General features: G+C 39.1%; 1 protein-coding gene across 3 annotated transcripts in view; it reads left to right on the forward strand.

The window, feature by feature from the left end:
• ITGA8 (integrin subunit alpha 8) overlaps positions 1-25,517 on the forward strand; it is a 140,707-nt gene that overhangs the window by 84,187 nt on the left and 31,003 nt on the right. For all 3 annotated transcript variants that reach the window (XM_020806655.3, XM_073003121.2, XM_073003122.2), the window contains 5 exons: positions 1,299-1,379; positions 4,088-4,193; positions 5,265-5,423; positions 7,903-8,025; positions 12,808-12,921. In XM_020806655.3, the coding sequence (XP_020662314.3) occupies positions 1,299-1,379; positions 4,088-4,193; positions 5,265-5,423; positions 7,903-8,025; positions 12,808-12,921 (583 nt within the window). The remainder of the gene's footprint in view (positions 1-1,298; positions 1,380-4,087; positions 4,194-5,264; positions 5,424-7,902; positions 8,026-12,807; positions 12,922-25,517) is intronic.

Genomic DNA, 25,517 nt, shown 5'->3' on the forward strand with positions numbered 1-25,517 from the left:
GAAAGGGAACATTCCTACCTTGAAAAAATAGGAAAACCCCTGAAAGGAATTTACTTTCCTTAAAAGATTCTCCATCCTTCAGAACCCAGACATTTTAATTGAGTGTACTTCCATGGCCATATGAGCTGGGGGATTCTGGGAATTATAGCCCCCAAAATAAATTTGTCATGTTCTGGTTATATTATTCCCAGTCACAAACTGGATATTTTTTAAAAAAAAAAACAAGACAATTTATTTACTCGAATGTGATCCAGCTGCTATGCAAGCAGTGATCTCTTGATAAGAAAAGACATACTCTTTGTGGTTTAAAACAGAACTTTCTGAAAGAAAAACTGCCATCCTTTTGGAACTGTGTCATAACCACATTATAAGGTTTATCTTCCGATGGACTGTGTTTGGTTGCATTACCACAATATATAATGTGATTGTTATCTTAGTAATGCATTTTCTCATTGCTATATTGATATATAATAATGCAATATAAGTGCTTATATTATAAACATAACATACTTCTTAATTAACAGCAAATGCATTTTCACATGCAATTAAACATGCCCTTCTAGGTTGTTAATATCTTTAAACTTCTGAAAGCATCCAATGTTGCATACAAAGTACGATAGAGCTACAATGTATCACTAGATCAGAATAAGCAATTTTGTTAAGGTGGGCAGGAAAAAATTTGTTGCTGTGGTTTAGAAAGATGGAAGCAGATAGACCGGTGATACTTTCAGATGTACTCCTAGGAGGTGCAGAGACCATCTGGAGGTATTTGTTAACGGTTGTGCTGTTGTCAAAGGATGGTGAAGATTAGAACCTAAAAATGCTTCTTTTCTCATCTTCAGTTTCCAGAAGCTCCCAGTTAGCAAACTGGGTGGAGGATCCTGGTAGTTGCAGTATGGAATGAAGGGAGGGAAGGAGGGAACTGTGAGCTCAAATGCAGATATGAAGCCCTGTTGGTGTACTTTTTTGTGCAATTTTATTGGGAAGGAATGTCTACTAGTGTTGATCCATGTCTCTGCTCTAAAATTTTCATGGCCGTATCATTTTGATAAGGTAGTTTATAATTCCCTTATGATAAGTGTTATGAAAATGGACATGTAATGGAATACAATCATGGAGGTCTTGTCAATTATCTCTATGACCCCAGACAGAGACTGCTTCCCTGCGCTGCTTTCTTCTATCTCTGAAAAGGAGAATTGTTAATTTGATAAATGCTACAGTTTTGAGCGTTACAAGTTAAAATGTTTTCAGTTTTATATATTTGAAACATAGCTAACTTTTTCACAAATGTATTTCAGTTCCAACAAGGTTAATCCCAACAGTAATTTGGTTGACCTTCAGATTGACATAAGCGCAACAGCTCAAGTACAGGTCAGGGGGTAAGTACATTTATTTTTAGCTTAAGACATATAACTTGTTTGTTTGATTTAGCTTTCTGTGATAGTACAATATTTAAGCCTCAGTGTGGATTACATCCAAGATGGGGTTGGCCTCACATGATCTTTCTAGCTCAGAAGAACCATTAATTTCTCATTCCACTGGAACAATTCTTCTCTTCAAAACTGTGATGAACAGGAATGCCAACGTTTGATACTACCATATGGGGACATCCAGTACAGTGGCTAGAGTGCTGAACTGGGACTTAACAGATTCCAGCTCAAATTTCTGCTGATGCATAAAACTCTGTCAAGTCACTCTGTCTGTCTCTGCCTTGCTTCACAGAGTTGTTTAGATAATTAAGTAGGAAGGAAGTGAACCATGAATGCTTCCTGAAAGAAAGGCATAATATAAATCTTATGAATAAGGTCAATACAAACACATGAACAGGTTGTATATTTCCATATCAGTATGCTAACTTTGTTGTCTTATTGGAAGAAAACATGCAGATCTGCCTAGTGCAGCACCTACTCATAAAACACCCAAATTACTTTATTTTGCCTTTTACCAAATATTCCCTTTTAAAATGAATACTTTCCTTTATGGTCATACTAATATGAATAAGTGAATTTCAGTGCAAGCGTTGAAAGATAGCAAAGTAGTCATCTCTAACAGAAGAGAATATAGAACAATGTGTTCTGTAAGCTGAAAGGTGCTCTGTTTATCTGAACAAAAAGATATTTGTGTGAAGTTAGAACTGCTGTCTGTTTGGAAGCATCCTGTGACTAGGTTTGTGAACTGCTGACTTTTCTATCCCATCTGCATGGCCATGTCATGAGACTAAAGCCAGAATTCTCACCATCCTTCTGTAACTAGAACTAGAGCCTCAAAACTGTTGCTTTATTTTTGGGAAGGGAAGTGCATGGAAACACTGGGCAATTATTTAAGAACTATGCATTATCTGTCACTGTTTTTCCTTCTCTAAGGGAAGGATACTGAGTAGCCAAGGTTGTGATGAGCAACCAAAGAGATAGGAAGGTTCATTCATTCATTCATTCATTCATTCATTCATTCATTCATTCATTCATTCATTCATTCATTCATTCATTCATTCATTCATTCATTCATTCAACTCTACCTTTCTCCTTAGAAAAAGACCCAAGGTAGCTTACATTAAAAGACAATATTTAAGAACAAAACAATGAGTATGCAAAGGTGACGTATATTATTAAAAGATTATATTTAACACTAAAAACACTAAGTATAGAAATATTTAAAAGCAACAAACAAATACCACACTTAGAAACGGGAAACATAAGCAATACTAAAAACACAGTCAAAGCAGTGATGCATAACAATCCATCTGAAAAGAGCACACGTAGGGACTGAGGGTAAGCTTGCCTGAAGAGAAAGGTCTTCAGCTGCTTGAGGAAGGACAACAAAGATGGGGCCAGTTTGGTCTCCTGTGAGAAGGAGTTCCAAAGCCGTACAGCAGTGACAGAGAAGGCCCTCTCTTGTGTCCCAATCAAACACACTTGTGAAGGTAGTGGGACTGAGAAAAAGGCCTCCCCGATGATCTTAATAACAAAGCAGGTTCATAATGGGAGATGCAGTCTTTGAGCTAGCTTGGGCCCATGCTGTTTAGGGCTTTATAGGTTTAAACCAGCACTTTGAATTGTGCCTGGAAAAAAGAGCAGCAGCCAGGGGAGCTGTTTTAACAGGGTGTTATATTGTGTGCGATCTGGTGGGGGAAGTGATAAGCAGCACCTAGAGCCAGAGCTTGGAGATGTTACCTGGTTCTTTTTACTACAACCTCCAGAATCTCTCAGCTAACATGGTAATAACCATGTTGGATGAGGATTTTAGAAACTGTAGTCCAAATAAGTAGCTTTTCCAAGCTCTGCTCAGACTGCATCGACTGTACGTGAAGCCCAAGTTCACACAGCTTCTTCACACAACTTTAACCGCTCTCGCAAGGATGCTTCTGTAACTCAAGACTGATTCAAATATAAATTCAAACCACGATGTGATGCTATAAGGACGAGACTTAAAGAATCTTTGGGACCACTTCCCCCTCTCCTAATTCCATACAATTCCCTCCCTCTCTTCCTGGTTTGCCGTAAATCATGCTTTGTAACTTCATCCAAAATAACAAACTGTGTTTCTTACTTGCCTGTAAAACACAGACTAATTTAAGGTTGTAGACCGGCCAGCTAATTTGCTTAACTAGCTAGAGTCTCTTTTTAAACCACAGTCTTTGGATTGTAAGTAGCAATAATCCATCTTTCCTTTAAAGTGGAACTAAATTCTTCATCAGGTATCTTTCTGGCCACAAGAAAGGAGGGGAAGGGCAGAATCAGGTTAATGGATATCGCAATAAATCTTGGTTTAGTATTATGAACAAACTCAATATCTAACTGCAGTCTCTTTTTCAAGAGCAGTCTATATGAGCAGTAAGCACCTATGTGCACATTCTATTGCATGATTTCCTATATTCTTGTGGCCACTCCCTGGTTTGATATTCTGCACATCTATCTTTTCCAATAATTTTTGTAGACTGCAACTCTTAGAATCCCCCAACCAGGATGGCCACCAAATACATATAATGGCTGAGAGTTACAGCATGTTGTAGCCTAAAGTTTTTTCCAAACTAATGGTTTCATTTGTTATTCATTGTATATCATATGGCTGCATTTGTGAAACATTACAGCGTCTCTGATCCTCCACAAATTGTTTTGCCAATTCCCAACTGGCAAGCTAAGGCTGAACCTACCAAAGAAGAGGACATTGGACCTCTAGTGGAACATATATATGAGGTAAAAAAAAACATACAAAGAAACCTTTAAAATGAAGAATTGGGTTTCCCTTAACATTTAGAGCTAGAAATTAGACATACACCAAAATGAACTCTGTTCCTCAAACAAACTAGACAAATCAAACGAATTTACAATAAAATGTAATTAGAAGTAAATTAAACCCCCCAACGGCGAAGTGAATAGGACGTTTTTAAATTGCAAGCCTATTATCATTATTTCATCCTAAAAATCCACTGAAACAAGGACTTAGGGGGAGGTGGAATGCAATGAATTTGCAATGTCTTTGGAATTTGATGGATAACCCCTGTTTGAGCCTGAAACAGGATGCTTCACATATGGTTCCTGTTTACAAGCCAGTAGGCAGAACAGGACGGGCAACCTCAGGGGAAAACGTTGATGTCAACACATAAACAAAATTCTGAGCTTACATCTTGCTAGGCAAGTACTATGATGTATTGTATGCTAAGAATTTTCAGAGCTTCAGAAGCAGCCCTGCTGTCTAGGGGATGCTAAGAGCTTATCCAAGAAAGGTAATGTTTTTAAGGTCTTTAGAAAAAGTCTCAACACATGAAACACTATACCTATCATAATTTGGAATCAAATTTAAGATGCTAGATTATCATTTGCTGAACATACATACATGCATGAGGACCACAATAGTCTTAAACTTGGAGGGGCAGTTTTAGAGGTCCAGAAGTACCTATTGAATAAGCGGATTGGAGGTTAATACCATAAAGGCTACATACAAAACCTTTAAGCATCAGTAAGGAATGTTGTGATCCTTTGTATTGGGATCAGGGATCTTGGTTGAATAGTCACATGCATCATTTGTTTCATATGGACCAGACTAGCAACATGATTAGTTGCTGCTAATACACATAGTCAAGTGAAAAGGGAAAGGCTGGAAAAGTTGGTCAGGAGAAACAGCAGCGAAAGCAAGCATAAGCAAAAATCAAGCCCATCAACCACATTCATCTTCTCAACCTCCACCCACAAAAGCTCAGCTTTTATTATGTTAAAAGGGAAATCTTTCATTCTGGGTCTAATTTAGTTTGCCGATTGACTCAACAGTTGCACAACATTGGGCCAAGTGCTATCAATGACACAGTGTTGTATGTGGAGTGGCCAATGCGGAGCAAGGAGGAGTTCCTTCTTTACATCCTTCACATTCAGACTCATGGACCATTGCAATGTCAGACAAGCTCTGCAATCAACAGTTTAGGAATAAAGGTGAGAAATTTAAAGTGGAGCATGTGAGCTACCTGCCTGTTTTTTTACAAAATTGGTTTGGAGTCTTTTAATTGCTATCCCATTCATAAGTTCCTTACTGAAGTCATTTTAGATTTTCATCATCCAAGACCCACAGTGTGTAGCAGCTGCCCATAAAACAAGCTGTCTCTGCATAACAAAAGAGAAAAGAAAGAGAAAAGAAAGTAGTCTCATGGCATCTTGAAGACTAGCAGATTTAGCACGAGATTTCATGGATTACAGCTGGCTAGACTGCTTTGTGAGTTAGGTATCTGGCTGCAGAGCCAGCGGTTGGAGGTTCCATTCCCCACTGTAACTCCTGGGAGAAGAGTCATCCTGTGTAGCCTTGGGTAAGTTGCATGGTCCCAGGACGCCACCAGAAGAAGGCAATGCTAAATCACCTCTGAATACCTAGAAAACCTTGGAAAGGGTCACCCTAAATCAAAATTAACTTGATTGCACATAATTGTTCTTTATTATTCATGGATTACAATCTGCTTCCTCAGATATGGAGAGTACAATGACATTGTGGGTCCTGATGGCAATTTTTAGAGTATATGTTTTAATTGTATTTTAATTGTTTAATCTTTTTTACTGTAGTTAAATTGTTATAAGCAGCCCAGAGACCTTTGGGTAGCGTGGGCGGCCTATAAAATAAATAAAATAAAAATAAATTGTCTGTATTGTTGGATCTAAGGAAGATTATTCTGCACAAAAGGTCATGCTAAAATAATAACAGTTGTATTTAAACATTCCAAGAGACTTTTAAATATATATATATACCTTTTTCTAGTTTGCAGCTGTATGATAAAAATGCAGAACTCACTTGGAAATTTGTATGATATGAACAGCCACCACATGATTATATTTCAAGTATTGTTTCAGAGCCTGGAATGCTATTTATAAGAGAAGTGAATATAAGGATATGTGATGCCATCCTTAACCAAGCAGTGGTAGTATGGGATGTGGTCATGCCAGAAGGGGAGAGAGAGTTGGTGGGAGGCTATCGTCATTTAGCACCATATCCAATGTAGTGAAAGCTTATGACCATGTTGGGCGAGTGCTTCTTCTGAAATGTTCAGGTGAGGTGACCCTTTGTCCTGGTCCACAAGGTGCCCATGACCCAAATTGTATCTCTATTTCTTGACTGGGATATGTCCATCTTTAAGGCCTTGATATATCACATGAGATGTATTCTAAATTATTTATGATCTGACTTATCCAGATTATTAGTTTATAGAGCGATATCATGTCACTTTTCTCGCAAGCATTAAAGTATGATTTGTTTTATCATTTTGATATAATTTGACTCACTTTGGAGAAAAATGCAGAGTTACTCTACTTATGAAATCAAGGAGGTAAAGATAAAGTTTCCTCTTGACAATTTTTGTCCAGTCGTATCTGACTCTAGGGGGCGGTGCTCATCCCCGTTTCCAAGAGCCAGCGTTTGTCCGAAGACAATCTTCTGTGGTCACATGGCCAGTGCGACTTAGACACGGAATGCTGTTACCTCCCACCGAGGTGGTCCCTATTTATCTACTCGCATTTTTACATGCTTTCGAACCGCTAGGTTGGTGGGAGCTGGGACAAGCGACGGGAGCTCACTACATCGCGTGGATTCGATCTTACGACTGCTTGGTCTTCTGACCCTGCAGCACAGGCTTCTGCGGTTTAGCCCACAGCGCCACCACATCCCTTACTCTACTTATGAAATCAAGGAGAGAGAAAAATTATTCCTGTTTCTTTCCAAATTGACATTCTGTTGGAACTACCAAAAAAACCAAACAAACCTGAGTCTTAATTTAGGGTAAATCCAACTGTTATTCCCAGCTAGAGTAGATTCACTGAATGAATGGGATTTGTTAAATCCATACACATGTCAATTCCATTTGTTCAGTGAGTCTATACTATTTGGGAAGAAGAACCACACATAGCAAATTCTTTGGAATTAGGAACAAACCCCCAGATGCTAGCAAAAAGAGTCACAGATTCTTCCAAAAAAGATGTATTTTGAACTGTTTTTCCAAAGGCAAGAAACCGTTAGTTTAAATAATCGGTTTTCCAGAAAACCTGAACAAGTCATCATGCAAGAAGAAACTGCTGGTGCCGATGAAGTTATTAACCACAAGATTTCAGGGCATTAGTAGACACAAGTGAAATTTTCACCTGTACAATGATGAACAGACTCTATCCCCAAAAGTTTAATCAGTACAAAACGTGGTTACAAAGGGTTATTCAAATGGCTCCCAAAATGTCAACTCGTCTTTTTAATAAGTACTGTATCTTTCTTGGCAGTAATCAGTCTTCCTGCTATTCGAAGAGAAACTAGCTCTCAAGGAAAAGATGCTAAATGAAAACAGGGAGGGGGAAGTTGCTTTCAATCCCAAAATGTCTAAAAGCAATATATCTGTTAGAGCAATTGTGGGATAGATTTACATCTCATTTTTCTTACTCTTTGCAGTTTGCTATCCCAGAGGACACACCAGAACTTGCTGCTTTTTTACGCAACTCCTCTATCCCGCACTACGTTGGCCGCAGAGAAGTCAAAACAGTAGAGCATCCAAAGAGCTCTGCAAGAATTCTGGTGAGTTAATGTCCTGACAGCTTACAGGTGCAGTCTTAAGAATGTAGAATCTGCATTATCCTTGTCTTGACATTAGCTTGAAAAATTCCACCTTCGAGTCTGCAGTTTCCAGAAACCTTCATCACCAGCTATGCTGCACAAAATTTCTAGGAGTTGTAGTACAAGAACACCTGAGTTACCCAAAGTTGGGAACCACTGCTCTATGTCTTCTTGGACATATTGCCTTTTAATGATGGAAGTCAGATTTGTATACTCATTGTTTTTAGTTTTAAAATATAAAGTGTGTGTGTGTGTGTCAATATGATGAGCTGTTGCTCAATCCTGTTTACATTAAAATCTTGAACTCCGCTAAGTTTTGCCAGAAACTCCCCCCTCCATCTCCTGGAACATGTCAAAATACCCTCTTGTATAAACCAGGAACATATATATCCAGGCAGTACAATGGTTCTCTTCGTCCTAGGACAGGAACAAAAAGAAGGAAAGAAGTGGAGCAAAGAACAATAGAGAGCAAGAGAAAAAAATAGGGATTAAGGAGTCCCTTCCACTTTCCTTCTTAACCTCTGCTGTGCTTCTTGCTTTCTCGATCTTAGCTTATCCCTGCTGCACCAACTACCCAGACTGCCAGTTCTTTCCCTCCTCCCAGTTTACGATTCCAGCTGACTCAGTGGTCCATTCTTCTCCTGATTGGGAAGTTCTGGAATTTGCTTTACCTCCAGACTCCTTATCTAAAGTTTCTTTTTGTACTTTTGTAACTGTTAGGAGCTTCTCCAAGTTTCCATATAGTTCCCTTCAGATTATGGGTAGTTCTGCTTTGGTTTAAGAGTTCCCAGTGTTAATTCACCTTCAGCCCCACCAGATTCAGCAGAGGGTGGGGAGAAAATCAGCCTTGTTTGCAGCTTGTTAACCATTTGAATCATCCTCTTCCCATACCTGCTGCCTGGATCTGCTTGTTTCCCAGTTCCATTTTTTTCCTACTACTTCTTTTTTCAAAGCTAAATTTATTTAAAAGGCTTCCTGTCCTAGCACTAGGATAATTAGGTGGTGAAAGAGGAAAATGTGAGGGGTTGGCACACACAGAGAGAGAATGAGAGAGAAAGAGGAGCACAATTTAAGGTAGTACTGCTCTGGCTGTCCAGATCTGGAGGAGGCATGGTTATTGTAGAGCTACCTTAAAACTTCTTCCTCTCTCTGTTATTTCTGTGTTTCTCTTCCTTTGGTCACCAAACTGCCCAAGTATTAGGATAGCTTTAAAAGAGAGGGGGGAAGGGAGAGAGGGAGGGAAAGAAAGAAAGAAAGAAAGAAAGAAAGAAAGAAAGAAAGAAAGAAAGAAAGAAAGAAAGAAAGAAAGAAAGAAAGAAAGAAAGAAAGAAAGAAAGAAAGAAAGAAAGAAAGAAAGAAGCAGACCTAAGCACCAGGTGTGGGGAGGTGAGGATTCAAACTGGAATGGCTTTTCCACATCAGCTCTACCAAATGAATAATCTGAATTGATACAAATGCTTTCAATTTCAAAAAAGTAAAAGTCCCAGCAGCAGAAGGAAAAAAAACCTACAGATTTGGGAGATGGGATCCAAGCTTATTCACTTGGATTTTTACATCATGTAGTCAATGGAAAACCATGCAAATAAAATCATCCCAATCCTGGATCATTTCCCTCAATGTAGTTATAAACTTAGATTTTGTGTGGAATTTATGCATACACATCTCTGTGCCAGGTTTTTTCCCCCAAAAGCATACAGATCTTTTTAATGCAAGAGAAAATTCTGAAATGATCCAATCCTTCAATTTGATTTAAAAAAATTAAGATAATCAAATTACAAGTTGCAAATCTTGGAGATCTTGGGTTGCTCTCCCAATCACCAAGACCAAACTAAAATTAGTTTAAATTCCACAGAGCCCACTTTTTACAAGATTTTTATTCAGTCATAAGGGACATTATCCCAAGTGGTGCCTCACAATTATCTTTCAAAATGACTAGTCTTTTGAGTTGCCAATAGAAATTCAACAACTGCATCTGATCAGCTCCACAGCTAACTGTGTGAAAGATCTGCATTTTACACTCTAAAAATAAACAGCAGCAAACCTTTCGTTTGGTAGCTTGATCCAAGCTTATTGTATTTGGAATTATCTTAACACTATTTAGTATGATGTCATTCTCAAATCACATTTTAGTTGGCCTTTTTGGGCAGCTGAGAAGAAGTAGGGGAGTGGTGAATGCAAATGTATACTTTCTCTTATGTTTCCAGATCTCAGCATCCCTTTGTGCTACTGGTTCCAGTATGCATATTGGGGTTCTGATTTGGGACCAGCATATTATCCAAGCTTTGAAAAGTTACTTCTTTGAACTACAGCTCCCTATGGCCATGCTGGGGGTTTCGGGGAGCTGTCATCCCCAAAATAAACTTTTTCCAGCTCCACACCTCTCTTGAGTGAGAAATATCCTTATGTGTATAAGTTCCCTTTTGTGCATGGAGCATTCTGAACATAGAAAGGAATGATTTCTGGCTTCCTGCCCACAAGCAAGCTTTGTATTCCAATAGAATCATGGATTGCAACTCGTGGCTGGAATTCAGAAGACTTACATCTGGTGAGTCTTAGAATTGTTGACAAGCTCTCCTCCCACCATCCTCTCTGAAGAGCATGTTTCATGCCAACTCCTTCTCTTCCAAAATCTGGCTTAACATTTCTCATGAGGGCAGTCCAAACCATCCTAGTAATTATAGAGCAGTATTTGTATTTCATATCTCATTCCAGGAGCATGGAAAGTTACTTTTTGGACTATGTCTTCCAACAAGGCCAATGGCTAGACGTTGTGCTGTTTGTACTCCAAAAAGTAACTTTTCCAATCCATGCCTTACCCATGAGTCTATTCAGTTACTGCAACACCAACATCAGAAAAACTTTTCTAAAGAACATTACATACATGTGGGGGAAAATAGTATTATCGTGAGTCTTTAATTATCTGAATCTTAATTGGTCTAGTGTGATTATGAATTGAAAAGAAAACATGCCCTACTTGCTTCTACGAGATAGAAGAATAAACATATCTGGCCAGATTAAAACATGATTAAATAGGGGAAGGTAAACAAACACATCCTCTCAAACATTGCTTTGCAGTAAGTGCTATATAATCAAGTTCCTGTTGAGGAAGTACACAGGAGTTTAAAAAAACACAACCTCTCATTTCGTTGCAATGGAGGAACGTTTCATCTAACATTGTATTATTTGGTTTGCACTTCCATTCATGCAGTGTAAAATCTGCATCCAATTAGTTTTGTGAGATGCTATTCTACAGATAGATACTATGATGCAGAATATAGTTTTATAGATACTAATCCTAGAGTGTTGTGTTCTGTGTCGGAGATGTTATTTATTTTATTGGCTACATTGATTACCTCTGTCTCCTGCGAGGAGCTCCAAGTTACATTCATGGTCCTCTTCCTAATTTTTATCCTCACAACAATCATATGTGGAAGGTTAGGGTGAGAGATGGTAACTGGTAGTGGTTCCCAACCTTGAGTAACCCAGGTGTTCTAGGACTGCAGCTCCCAGAAGCCCTTACCACCAGCTGTGCTGGCCAGGGTTTCTGGGAGTTGCAGTCCGAGAACACCTGGGTTACCCAAAGTTGGGAACCACTGGACTAAGGTATAATTATAGACCAAATTAGGGTGCTTGTGTGGTCCAGTAGCAACTATCAGATAATGCAAGTATCTCCTGGTCATCACAACCATGGCACTCTGCCTGTCATGTTCAGTCCAGCATTCTTGGGGCTAAAAATGAATAAAAATAAGAAAGACATGGCACACAAGGGCTGGACTCAAGGATCCATCCCTTTTAGTAAAAGTAAAAGAGAAATAAAATTAAGCTGGTGCCAAATAAAATGGACAGGTGAGATGCCCCCATGAAGCCCCAGATGTCTTGTGGACTCTCCAAACTCTGAGGTGCTGATTAGCCTTTCTAAGAGAAGAGACCAGCTTGCATCAGCCATTCTGCATACTTTTTAAAATGCAGTGCAAACTGAGAAAATCTACCCAATATTGTAATATCTTTTTTTACTTTAAAAAGGTTTATTAATTGCATTACTAGGACAGAGAGAGAGAAAGAGAGAGAGAGAGAGAGAGAGAGAGAGAGAGAATGCCTGTGTGTGCACATATAGATGCCTGCACTCTTCTGGTTCAATTACAATTTCTCTTTAGGATGTTAGAGTCTGTATCCCCAACCCACTATTTTGATTTCTCTTCTCTTTTTGGTATTGAAGTCACTGGTAAAGTTTGGTACACCTGTTTCCTGCCTTTCTTTCTCTTCTGTCCTCTATGTCTGTCAGTCTTTAAGGTGTCACTGGACTCTTTGTTCCTATGTTTGCTCATACAATTGATAAATTTCATCACAAGTCTCATCAGTAGTCCTAGCCCAGGCCAATTTGACAATCCATGCATGCATGTTTCATTGAAAGCACAACCTTATGAAGATGCCAGCAGACATTTTAGCTTCTTCATTGTTATCATGTACTGAGGAAACTAGAATCTTTTTTGATGTGTTTTGAGGTGTATGGAAATAAGTACAGAACCATGAAACCACCAATTCAGCACCATCCCTTGTCATTTAAATAATGTGGTGATCTTTAAAAAAAATTAAGATCATTTGAGTTAGAAATGCAATTTCAGTCTTATTAAGATTCGAAATTCCAGAATCTAAACACCCTCTCTAACATGTACATCTCTTGCTACCTGTGCAGTTATCTTGGTGCTAAAGGATAATTATTGTCTCCCATTCTTTCTTACACAGAATTGCACAAATGTGGAGTGCTTAATGATCACTTGTTCCGTGGGGCTCTTAGAAAGAGGGAAAAGTGCTGCCTTGAAAATACGATCTCGTTTATGGGCCTCAACATTTCTAAAGGTGAGAAAATGCAAGCAAAAATACGTTGTGGAATGTTACACTTGTGTATGCATATGTATTATGTAACTTCATGTTCTTCAGATGTTTTAGACATCTGTTGGCAAGTTTCCTGGCCATTGGCTATGCTGATGAGGGCTACTGGAATGGGAGCACTAGGACTTTCTAATTACTGTATTTTTCCATGTATATGAACCCCCCCATGTATAAAACAACCCCCTAATTTTGACTCTTGATGCCTGCCTCCCTCGCCTGCCCGATCACCTTCTCCAGTGCTCAACTCCGGCTCAACTCTGCCTTGTCCCCTGCCCTGAGGAGATGGTCGCTAGAGGAGGTGATCTGGTGACAGTAGCAGCAGGAAGAGGCCCCAGAGTGCATGCGAATGCTCCTTTGCTTCCATCTCCGCCTCCTGTTGCTGCTGCTGCCTCTGCCATTGGAGGGGACAAGGCGTGAGCTTTGCAAGAGGCAATTGGGCAGTGGCAGCAGCAAGAGGTGCCCAAGCACACACGCACGACTGCCTCCTTCCATGTATAAAACAACCCTCAATTTTCCACTAATTATTTTAGGAAAAAGTGTCATTTTATACATGGAAAAATATGGTATGAGGAATGATGGTGTTATCTGCTGCTACCCCCTGCAACAAACCTAGCTACCTGTCCTCTGAGACCTTAGTTGATATCCTTGCAGTAATTTAGAGGGAAATAGATTTTCTCAGTAAGAGCAGTTAGTTGTGAGATATCTTTGTTGCTACACCAAGTATTTTAGAATGGTGATTAAGAGCCATTACCTTTACAAAAGACCTGCTCCTGATATAGAAAGAAACTGCTAGAAACAAGGCTTTTAAAAATAGAAGTCAATACTGCTGCCTGTATTAGGGTGGATCTCCTGGGGAATGTCTATGACACATATCATGAAGAGCACTTGTTCAAAATTTACTGCCACACCACTGGTGATACCACACATTCCACTTCTTTGTCCCCCTCATATGAATGTTGGTATGTGAAAGGAAAACTGAACTTCCAAACTTCCCTGTATGCAGGTCAGACTGTTTGGTGTGACATTTTTCTATGTGGCACATTTAAACTTAAAGGGAAGCTGTTCCATTACTTTGTAAAATGTCATGATGAACTACATAATAAAAGGAAAAATGCTTCTTCAATTCAATTTTTCAATTAAACTTTTTAACTAAAGCATAAGTACCTTTGCAATCCAGATTGAGCACGATAAATTGAAATGTTCTTTTAAAAGGAGGTACAGCTTGTTGCCATCCAGAAAACTGCTTAGGCTTCTGGACGAAGGGGGAAATAATTTTACTCTTTGGGAAAATACTTGAGGACTCCCACCCTTGGAGAGAAATATTTATAAATGTTCCATGTCTAAATTTCCCTAGGCATGCTTAAAAACAAAACTTGTTAAGTTGCCTTGTAAGCTTGGCAGTAGAGGACTTGAATCCCAACCCACCCCAGCTCTTTCATTTGGTTTTTCAAATAATTTGATTACAGTGGTGCCTCGCTTAATGATTTTAATTGGTTCAAAAAAAAACATCGCTATGTGAAAACATCGTTAAGCGAAACACCATTTCCCATAGAGATGCATTGAAAACCGGATAATCCGTTTGAATTGGAACGGATTACCATCCTTAAGCGAAAATCCCCATAGGAAAAAACGTTAAGCGAAACCCATTGAAATGCATTGAAGCCTATTTCAATGGGGGAAAAAAATTCACAAAAAATTCAAAAAGACTCAGAACAAAGCCAAATTAAGTTAACGAAGGTTTTATTAGGTGCACTAATGATTCCAAGCATTTTAAACATTTTTAAACATTTTAGAATATTTTAAAAATAGCAAAAACGGGGCTGTAAAAAAAACGTTAAGCGAAACAAGGGGACCTAAAACTGTCATCGTTAAGTGAAGCATGGTCCCAAAATCGTTAAGCGAAAATCACCCATAGGGAAAATCGTTAAGTGAAGCACAAGATCACTCTGAAAAAGCCATCATTAAGTGAATTTTTCGTTGTATGAAGCAATCATTAAGCGAGGCACCACTGTATAGAAAAAACTCCCCTCTACAACTAGTGAGTATACAAGTAACTGTTTATGCAGTATCTAAATCCAGCTATAGACTAAAACATGGCAAGGATCGCATTGCCTTATGTACATTTTCCCTGTCCACTGCCTATAGGGCTTTGTATTTGCCCACTTTCCATCTTATCTGTCGATCTATCCTGCAGCTTTAAAAAGTTATATATATATTTTTTGAAAATAAAATTATCAAACTCTTCCAGACAGTATGGTTACTGAGATTCTGGGAGTTACAGTCAAAAACAGGAACTCTTCCAAGCTTTCACTATCTGTTTACCTATATCTGCAAAGATTGAGTTTAATTGAAAAATTGAATTGAAGAAGCGTTTTCCTCTTCATTATGTAGTCCATCATGACATTTTACAAAGTAATGGAACAGTTTCCCTTTCCAAATATGAAAGTGTAATCCTGGCGAGCATTTAATCCATTGTGATTTATTTTAAGAATAAAAAACACATGTTTCATTTCAAAGAATTATATAGATTATTTTTTTGTAATTTATTCAGTGACATTCTAGCTTTCTGTTGTATTAGCATGACATTTGCTGACTGTTCTGTCTCACATCAAGTTGTAGCCTGTCACCTAAAAACCTAAACGTTTATCACAAACTGCAGTTATATGAAGTGAGATGATTAAACATGTTTAGGTAAACAGGCAGACTTGGTTCCCTGAATGAGCCAACAAAGATAAAGAAGGCTGTTGAATCCAAGCCAAGAAAGGACAGGAATTGGGTTTTTTGGCTTTACTTCAAAGCTTGAATGCAAATCTGAACATATGTTGAATTTTGTCATCAGTCTAGCTGAACCAGCAAATCGTCATTTCCCTCATTTGTACCAAAAAGAAATAGCCTTATTTGGTTAGATTACATTGTATTTCCATTATGGCCTCTATTAACTTCCAGTCTGTTTATTTTTGACACATCTGATGTGTTTATAAAATAAACTCTAGTTGCACAGGCAACCTATATGTTATTTGCAAACATATTTAACGATGTCCAGTAAACCAGCTTTTGGAAGGATTTCGTTCTGAGTAGAGAAGCAGCAGGGAGCCTCTGGACAGGATTCAGAGTACAGATACATCCAACAAAACTAGGGTTAAGCTTCCCAGTGCTATTTCTTGTCACAAAATTGCAGCATTCTGAAGATTCGTTTCCAGAAAAATGTATCATAGTTTGTCCCAACATGCAAGTGTGTGTGTTTTAGACAGAGGGAAGGAGAGACAGAATAGGATTGGTCCGTGTTCGGGAGGATAGTGCAGACAATCCATATTTATGTGATCATATCTGAGCATACTAAGCCAGGATAAGCAGCCATAGTTGTACTTTTGCTATCCAACATGAACAGCAAATTAACTGTAGTTTCTCTTTCCACACATGCTTCCAAGAAAACACAATTCGCTTCCAGGTCATAACTTGTTTAGAAGCCATTAGCTATACTTAACTGTGGCTTCCTGACTTTTTCACTTGCTCATGCAAAGAGAGGAACCAAGGCAGCAGCAAATGGGCTCGATATAGATGCATGGAGTTTGTGCATAACCTAGCTTAATAAACCAGGATTTGGTCATTTGAACTTTACTGTAACAGTAATGGGTAATATGAGCTCTGTGTCCTAATCAACTTTCGTGGTAGTAGATTACCACTTCCACATAACAGTGAATTAAGTAGCAACATTAATAAAAATTTCAGCCTGGGCAGTTTTCCTTGTAGTTAAGGTTTTCTCATCAGCTTCAAAGTTTAAGTATGCACTCCGGGTATATGGGAACCATAGTCTTAAACATGGGTATCATGTTGTTATATGCTGCCTAGTCACTTTTGATTTACTGCAACCATCATAGGGTTTTCAAGATACGTGAGATGTTTGTAAAGTAGTTTACCGTTGCTGTGGCCATCACCCATGGGTTTCCATGGTTGGGCAGGGTCTTCTGAGTCTTAGGTCTTCTGGGTCTTACGTTGACACTCTACCACTCTAGCTTTTACGGTTACCCTAATAACCACAAAACACTTAAAACACTCTTAAAGTAAAAGGCGGGCATTTGCTCAAGTACAAAGAAACATGTGAGGCCATAACTCACTTCAAAACTCTTCTCTGTGTTAGAAGTCTAATGCCAGTGGCAATAATTTATAACAATTAATAATTGATAACAAATTCTTGCAGGTGGACTGGACATTAAATCTGAATTCCTATATACTGCCCTTCACTGTCATATGTATGTGATAAAATATGCCATCTGCATTTTCTGCACCCACCCCACCTCTTATAATGGGAGAAAGAGTACCATTCATTTAAAGACTTTTTTATGCTTACACTGCATCAGTGCCTGGGAGTTTTGGAAAATACAATCACAATTACGTTCACGCCCACAGAGATGAAGTCATAATGAACAGTTTAGCTAATGAAGATATTGAAAATAGTTTCCCTTTTTTCCAAAACTCTTACATTGTTTTGCATCTCTGACCACAGATCTTAATAATGAACTTTCGGTTACCATCCTGCCCCACACTTTTATTTTGTGATTTCCTTCATTGCAATCTTATTTAAATCCCTCCACTCAATTCCTTTTAAATAAATACGCCATGACCATTTAACATCTAGAGTAAGGTTCAGTGGGAATCCCATGCATGCCTCTCAGGTTTGGCTGGGCCTTCAGAAAGCTCCTCCTTTCATAAATTACGTAAGTATACAATATTTTTAAAACAGGGTTATAAATACATTTTCAAAAAGGTACCTCAGAGTGAATTATGGAATGACCTCCACCCCATGCACTTGTTTTGGGGCTTTTTCATGGCAGTTATTTGATTTCTGCTAGTAGGATCTCAAGCAGAGATGGAATGCTAATGAATTCCCATTGTGCACATTTAAATGGCAGCTATACGTTTCTCATTCTCTCCCACTTAAAATATGCCAGACACCAGTGGAAATGAGGTGGAACCTCTCTCTTCCCCCTTACTCTTTTTTTTCAATGAAGCAAGTCTGACCTCTTCTTCTTCTTCTTCTTTTTAACAAAATAGGCAGAAAATATATTTGCAGTGTGCTTTGGCCTAGGAACCAAGCTCAAAACTACTGCAAGACTCTATGGTTTAAGAAATGAATTTTTGTAGCCTCTCCACAGGAAAAAAAAATGTTTTGTGTTACTGTTTGCCCCAAACCAAAGCTATCCCTCAAGCTAGCCGAAGTATAGTGGCACTGTCCCCATTGTACATTGGAGTCAATATTTGTGAAGATTGGGACATTATCCAAATAGGAGTGGATACAGGAGCCCTGGTGGCCCTGACAGCCTCATGGCACAGTGATTAAATTGCAATACTGCAGGGAAGACTCTGCTCACCATCTGAGTTCAATCCTGGACTCAGGTAGCCAGCTTGAGGTTGACTTAACCTTCCCTCCTTCCAAGGATGATAAAGTGAGTACCCAACTCATGGTGGTAGGGAATTGTATAGCCTGCATAATTGTAAACCTCACAGAGAGAGCCTTAAGCACTATGGGCTGGTATATAAGCAGCACACTTTGCTTTCTCTTAGAATCAGCTAACTGTTGCAATGGACTACAACAACTGTTTTCTCTTTTTCTTCCTCCTCCTCCATCCTATGCATTCCCACCTGCAAGCCAGATGCAATTTATTTTTGTCCTTACATGCCTTGCTTGGCCTCCCCTGCAGTACCCTACGGATTGAGTTATTGACTTCGGCTGTTGTGCCTCATTGGGACCAAGGCAGGCACCATCATCCATCAAGATGCCTACAGAGAACTCGTTTAAATTGTTTCTTACTACTTAGGTGGGCCAGGAGGCTGACGTGCTTTCCAAATTACCTCTGCATGTGTCTGGCTAGTATGCAGACTGATGCCGTACTCAGTGTGCATTGGAAAAACGTATCTGATTTGAATCCAGGTGCCCATGTGTTTTCAATTGTAGAACCAAAGGGCCTGGGTCCCCCCTGCCATATGATAATTGGATTTTTATTTTTCATCTATCTAGGCAGGTCACTAGTATTCCTGAGAGTGATGAAGATACATATCAGTAAAAATGTAGGCTAAATCTATGATGCTCCCTAGAACTCCCTTAGAAGCACAATCTTATGGCTACAGTGCATAAGAGGGGGAAACATATGATTCTTTAAGAGAAAGCTAGTCTAACTCTGATCCCTTACATAATTTCTACTACTGGTCTTAATTACTTTTAGAATTGCTTTTTATGAAGCATTTTGACATTAATTTTTATGACATTATCTTGTCAGGCATAAGATTTTTCATTTGTTTCTCCTGGTAAGGAGCAGACTAGAAAAGTAACAAGCAATGAATGGAATAACTTGCATTTTTTTAAAAAGAAATCAATGGCTCAAATCCTATTGGTGTAAGTTACACCACGGATCTCCAGTGACATCAGCTGCAGTTATGCCATGTCCATCTGGGGAAATTAAAAGCTTAACATCTCTATCCTCTATCAGGCTGTGGGAATTCCTAGGGATCCCTTTTATCTTTAGAAGCTTTCAAGAGCCATGGACTGGGGTAGAGAATTATCTAAACTAAGACAATGACGAGTCCCAGGAGTAGAGATCTGTGTCATGACTTATTCTGACAAGATTCTGTTCAATGCAAGAAATACCAAGGAAGAATTACTTTTTAAACACTGCAATGAGCCAAAGGAAATACTTTTTAAAAAGCCAAGCTGATTTTGCATGCTGCTGAATACCAATCACTCTTGAATGCCTACACATAATTCACTGAATGCGATTAGGCCTCCTCTTATGTCTGTAAGGCTCTGTATGTAGACACTAGGCATGCAGCGTCTGATGGGAGTGAGGCAGGAAGCACAGATCCACTCCACATCCATCTATGAAGGAGCCTTGCTGGATAAGACTGGTGTTTTAGTGGAAGACAAATCTGGAGGCATTCCACTTTTTTTAAACTAAGCTTTTACCTTTTCTGTAACATCATATTCCAAACTACTAGTACATTGTGTTCCAACAAAAACTGGAAGTTTAAGCATAGGCAATTTAAATCTTGTTCTGTGACAGGAGAAATATTGTTGCTGTATATTGAACTGGAAGTTCTCTAATGAAATACATGAGAAGAAAAAGCATTCATATCTGTCTGTATCCATAAGTCTGGACAACACCAGAAGATTCGGTTTTAGTCTATTGCTGACTGTACACATTGTATGAGCCCTGTTTTTTTCTTTTGTTTTGTTTTGTTTTGCTACGGACAAAATGTCCCATAGATATTTGACATGATACATGGTGCAGCTCTTGCCATCCTCTTTCAGTGTTTATTAAGTGATAGAATTGAATTCCAGCTTGCTTCCTGGAGCTTAAGAAATAGCTGGGCCAAGGAAGAATTTTGGATTTTGTAAAGTCCTAACAAATGTTAATCCCCAAGACATGCTCTATAGTAGACTTGTTACTCTACAAGCTAAACTTTAAAACAGGACACATCGAACTGAGGTTAAAATATATATATATGGTTGATGTATTTATTGCAGAATGATCTTTGCAAAAGGCCAATGCCCTTTACTACTCATTTGTCAGTCCGATTGTGTAATATGGTGTTCTGTACTCTGTTTGGCAATGTTGAATTCATGGAGAAGCCAGGATATGGACTTCATTCAGAATTTTTTTCTGTAAATCATATACAGCATATTTTGGATGTGGACAGTGGAGCATTTAAAGCTTCTTGGGGGATGTGCTGCTAAGTCACCTAATATAAGCTTTGGAATATCAATGTAGTTCTTCATTCACCAGGTCTTCTGTTTTGAGAATTATAGCCAAATATCTTTCTAAGTCAAAGTCAAGATAAAAAGGAAACAATTAAAACAAAAGGCACCATAGGTACAAGAATATAGATTATGAAGGACCATTTTTTTTCTCCAATCCCAAAATGTAATGTCACTAATACATTCCAGTCACACCTGTGGCACCAAGAAAGTAATGATCCCTGGCCCTATGGAGAGCCTCTATGAGTGGCAGAATGGTAGTCCCTCTGCTCTGAAGACAGCAAAAGATCAATGACTTGGACTACTCTCATTCAGATTGAATGAGTACTGTAATTAACAGTATTAAACTGGTTACATGAATGGGTACTGGAAAATAGTTTAGGAACTACTCAAAGGGAGGATAACTTACAGAGTTATTTTTGTTTGTTTTTTTGTCTGTTTTGCTAAGTAGAGTTTCAAACTGAGGGCATGTAGCTTCTGCAATTCCTCTGTGACCAACGTGAGAGGCATTTTATGTTTACAAATGGAAGTAGGAGTATATTGATGACATTTACTGATGACCCCAGATAGGACGACTTTTTTTCACATTACAGAGAATGGTCAAGAAGTTATAGAGAGTGATATGAATGATCTTTTGAACTTGAGTAATAGAAATGGAATGAGACTGAATAGTGCAAAATATTATAGTCATATGCTCTGGGACTAATAGCAAACATGTTTGCTGTCATCTGGGGAATTCAGTAGCTGGAAACAACAGAAGAGGGAAAAGATCTATGAAAGTGATACCCGGAATGTAGGAGTTTGTGTACAGAAGTACAGATTGTTTGGGGATTAAGAATTTACGGTTATGAAATGACCCAAAAGTTGGGCATCGTAGGAAAATTTTCTAAATTTAAGTCAAAGTTCTGACATTGTGTAAAAATGCTTAGAATCATGGGATTATTGGAGCTGTTTAAAACAGCTTATAGTAGTACCATCAGAAAGTACAAAAACATGGCACATAACATAATAATACAATATTCTTTGGCAGTGGAACATGTAAGATGGAATACAGACATCACCTAGGTGGGATGCAGGGTTGTCAAAAGAATTCTAAGAATCAATTGTCTTTGGCTGGAATCTTACTGGTATCCATGTAAAGTTTGTATACCTTGCTATGGCTAATTGTGGCAAACTGGTGAGGTGCTGGAACACATCTTGATAGTGCAGTTGAGTCCGTGACCAGGCACACAACGAAGATGTGCCCCATCACCTTGCCAATTAGCCACAATAGTCACAGCAAGTTATTGCAGTCTTTATACAGACACTGATATGATTCTGGCCTTTGTGTTTTACACTTCCAACAGTAGTGAATTTTATCCCCAAGAGTATTGTTACTACAGATGGGGCTTTCAGGGGAGAAAACAACAACTCCCTGTCCCTATATGTCGCAATATTTCATGGGAGAATGAATGCCAGTGGAGGCTGCCTCCATACACTCTTTATGGTGGCAGTCTCGTTCGAAATTTGCAGGGAATCCTCACAATTCACAAAGATGCCTGGCACATTTTGAAAAAGCTATGAAGACGTGGCAAGGGAATGGCATGGAGTTAAGAGATCTGCTCTACCTCCTCCTCCTTTTGACAGCTCGAAGACCTATTATTCAGCCTAGGGGGTGGGAGTTCCCAGGAAACTGTGGGGTTTAATTTTTTTTTCCTGAATGTCCCACTCTAAATTGTTACAATATTCAGCTACTGTTAGAATAATTGTCTCAGCTTCTTTGTGTTTAGTTCCAACAATACTGCTGCAATTGTTATGTTCTTAACTGCTGGATAGCTCGGTGGTTTAGGTATCAGATTGCAGAGCCAGACGTTGGAAGCTCAACTCCTCAATGTGCCTCCATCTGGCCACAGTCTTCCCCACTATTTCTACTATATGGTCTGTTTAAATTGTAGCAATGATTTCTAAATTTGCAGCTAGTGTTGTTAGCAGCACCACAGGACATGAGATTTTAAAGCCAAACCCTGAGACTTGGGAGGTGGTTCTTTGTGGTGCCGTGGAACATGACATGCACGAGTTTGTTTCTCGGCTAGCTTACTTTGGAAATGAACATGAGGAGAATACAGGTAGATGCTTCCAGAATCTGGATTAAAAACCAGTTAGCCAGATAATGCAGCAACCCAGAGTCAGGAAGACAAACATCTTCCAGCCCCTGGTTAGATGGCTTAAATGCACTCAGCAGCTACAGGGATTGCCACTGTTAGAACTTGCTTTCTGCTGTACCTGCAACACATATGACATAGATGGATCTTTCCCCCCAGGCCCTGTGCTGCTCCTATGACTTTTGGAAGACTTCCCCCAAGTACTTGGGGAAATTGTTTTGGTCCTCCCTCCACCCAGTCTGGCACCATTGCTGTCAGGGCTTGTACAATAAGAAGGCTCATGCATGAGCTAAAATGCTGGTGCTCCCCTTCCTGCCTTGCTTGACATGGCACATTGGCCCCAACTGAATGGCTGTCTCCTCACTCTTCTCTCCTTGCCACTGACTTTTTTTTAACAAATGCAACACACATACATATACTTTTATGATGAGCCTGTTGGTCCTAACATTAACTAGAAATGTGCAGAGCCTGTTGCCCAGGCTTGAAGATGCATCATAGTTCAAGCCGGGCAAATAATCTTGGTACAAAATTCCAGAAGAGTCTCTCCCCCTTCTTGGCATCAAAGTGTCAATGGGCAGAATCCTACTTCTTAACCCTGCTATTGTTAAATGTACCAGCTTAAATCTCAGCAGCAAATTGCCACTAGTTATGAAGTTGGTGTAGGCACTTGCTGTACAAATTACCGTATTTTTCGCTCCATAAGACGCACCTCTCCATAAGTCGCACCAAATTTTTAGGAGAAGAAAACAGGAAAAAATAATCTGTTTTCTTTGCTCCATAAGATGCACAGACTTTCCACCCCCCTGTTTTGTGGAAAAAAGTGTGTCTTATAGTGCGAAAAATATGGTAGTTACACAACTCAGTGCATGGCAGCAAATACTTGGACTGACTTCTTTACTAGTGGCAATGCACTGCTGAGATTTATACGGATGGAGTTACACTGCTGTATTTTTTAAAATTGGATTCTGTCCATTAATAACAAAATTAGTAACTAATTATAAACTCAGTTTTTGTGATACTCAAAATCTGCTACTTCACACGATACCTCACTGCCTTATGAAAGGGCTGAATTTCTCTCTTTCCTGAATCCTTCTACAGCTCTGCAAATATTTGTTTTGTTTTGGCCTTAGCAACCAAATGTCTAAAGCCTTTACATTTATGATGCAAATTAAAGAAGAAAGTTGGCCAACAGACTTCTAGTAACTTAAGGAAAGGAAAAGGAAAGGCGACTAAGCTTTTAGCTGTAAGGGACAGTGGTAAATTTCCCAATGTCACATGTTCCGTCAAATGAGTGTATGTTTGGATAAGCCCCACCCTCAAGGGCAAAGGTCAGGGATTAGTGTACTCATAAATCCTCTTCACTGATGAGCGATAAAATAACTTAGGGAGGCCTGCTCTGAACAGCAGCTGCAGAGGGAGAAAGTATCACAGAAATAATGGGGGAGCAGGCTGATGCTGCAGGAAATTCCAGAGAATATAAACATTTTGCACTGGTGAGATGAGAATGCTGTGGCCTCATTGAAAATGTATAAAAGAGAGCCCCAGAATCTGTCCCAGAGCAAAGAGCAAGGAAGAAAGATCCTCCTTCGAAACACAGTAGATTTTTTCCCAGGTGCAGGATATAAACTGGACAATAAAGTTTCAAAAATGGGCTTTTGCCAAAACAAAAACTAAGGGGAAAAGCAAAATATGAAACACAATGATTTTCTGCGATGCTAACAAGGTCTAATGTGCCAGAAAATGGGGAGTATTGTATTACTTTGTACATAGAGTATACTTTCAGAATAATATGTGTATTTCAATTCTCTCATCTTTTCCACTTTTAGATAGATTTTCTTCATAAGTCCTTTATGATATTAAGTGGAAAGTGAGCTTTATATAATAGAGACTGTGCCAGTTAGTTTCTTGAGCATGCTGCCAGCCTGCAAACTATTGCTGCCAAAATCTGAAGCAGCTTTTGAGAATAAATAAGCAATGATAATTCACCTGAATGTTGTCTGGATTTTGCTCCTGAAGCAGAGCAGAGTCTTGTTTAAGAAAGGTGAATGGACTAGGGCAACCTGTTGTCCTCCAGGTGCATTTGACTATAAAACTCATCATCCCCACCCATCAGAACCAATGGCCATGCCTGCAGATGAGGAAGGGAGATGTAGTTCAGCAACACCTTTGGAGGACACGAGGTTGTGGGAATCTGGACCACACTGAGCAATATAGAGAAAATATAAGACAAGTAAAAAAAAACCTGAACAGTAGAATTGATCATGGGAGACTATGAAAAGTTTGGTAGCAACTTGCAATGAATGGAGGCTGGTTTAAGGGAGCCATATGTCCTCTTTTAAATGGCAATACCTTTTTTGCAGGCACCCTATATTTTAAAGAACCAGAAAGGGTAGAACAGGAGCCTTGAAATTGCCCATCAACACTTAGCATCTGGGTAACAGACTGAGCAAGCAAAGAGGTCACTTAGATATCTTTCAAACATAGCATTTGTTCCGCCTTTAGAACATGGTTATTTTCTCATTGTTTTGGAAATGTCACCATCCAGAGGATGTTCCTCTTATCTCACTTGGTACCATGATGTCTGCATGAGTTCCTGCACCTTTTTTGTGCCTCATGAACCCCTTGTACTGCTTTGTATTAGCAGTGCAGTTTGGTACTATAATGCTCCCCAT

Source organism: Pogona vitticeps, chromosome 6 (genome assembly GCF_051106095.1).
Source record: "Pogona vitticeps strain Pit_001003342236 chromosome 6, PviZW2.1, whole genome shotgun sequence".
NCBI lineage: Eukaryota > Metazoa > Chordata > Lepidosauria > Squamata > Agamidae > Pogona > Pogona vitticeps.